We start from the raw sequence: 215 nt of genomic DNA on the forward strand, positions 1-215 counted from the left end.
TGCTGCGGTGCTGCTGCTGTCTGCTGCTGCTGCTGGCTGCATCTCGGCTGCTGCTGCTGCTGCTGTTGTTGCTGCTGCTGCTGCTGCCAGAAGCGCCACTTCGGTTCCTCGAAGGGTGGCTCCCGTCTGCTGAGTGGACCCTCCCGCTGCTGCTGCTGCTGCTGCTGCTGCTGCTGCTTGGTGCTGCTAAGCTGCCCCCTGAAGTCCCTGCAGCA

At 64.7% G+C, this 215-nt stretch overlaps 1 protein-coding gene across 1 annotated transcript in view; it reads right to left on the reverse strand.

Annotated features, from left to right (window-relative positions):
- EMH_0058950 (uncharacterized protein) overlaps nt 1-42 on the reverse strand; it is a gene marked incomplete at both ends in the record, with an annotated part of 1134 nt that extends 1092 nt beyond the window's left edge. The window contains one exon of the mRNA XM_013497624.1: nt 1-42. Within this exon, the coding sequence (XP_013353078.1) occupies nt 1-42 (42 nt within the window).
- Nucleotides 43-215: the final 173 nt, after the last annotated feature.

The sequence above is a fragment of the Eimeria mitis genome, genomic scaffold, assembly GCF_000499745.2.
Source record: "Eimeria mitis Houghton genomic scaffold, Emh_scaff2805, whole genome shotgun sequence".
NCBI lineage: Eukaryota > Apicomplexa > Conoidasida > Eucoccidiorida > Eimeriidae > Eimeria > Eimeria mitis.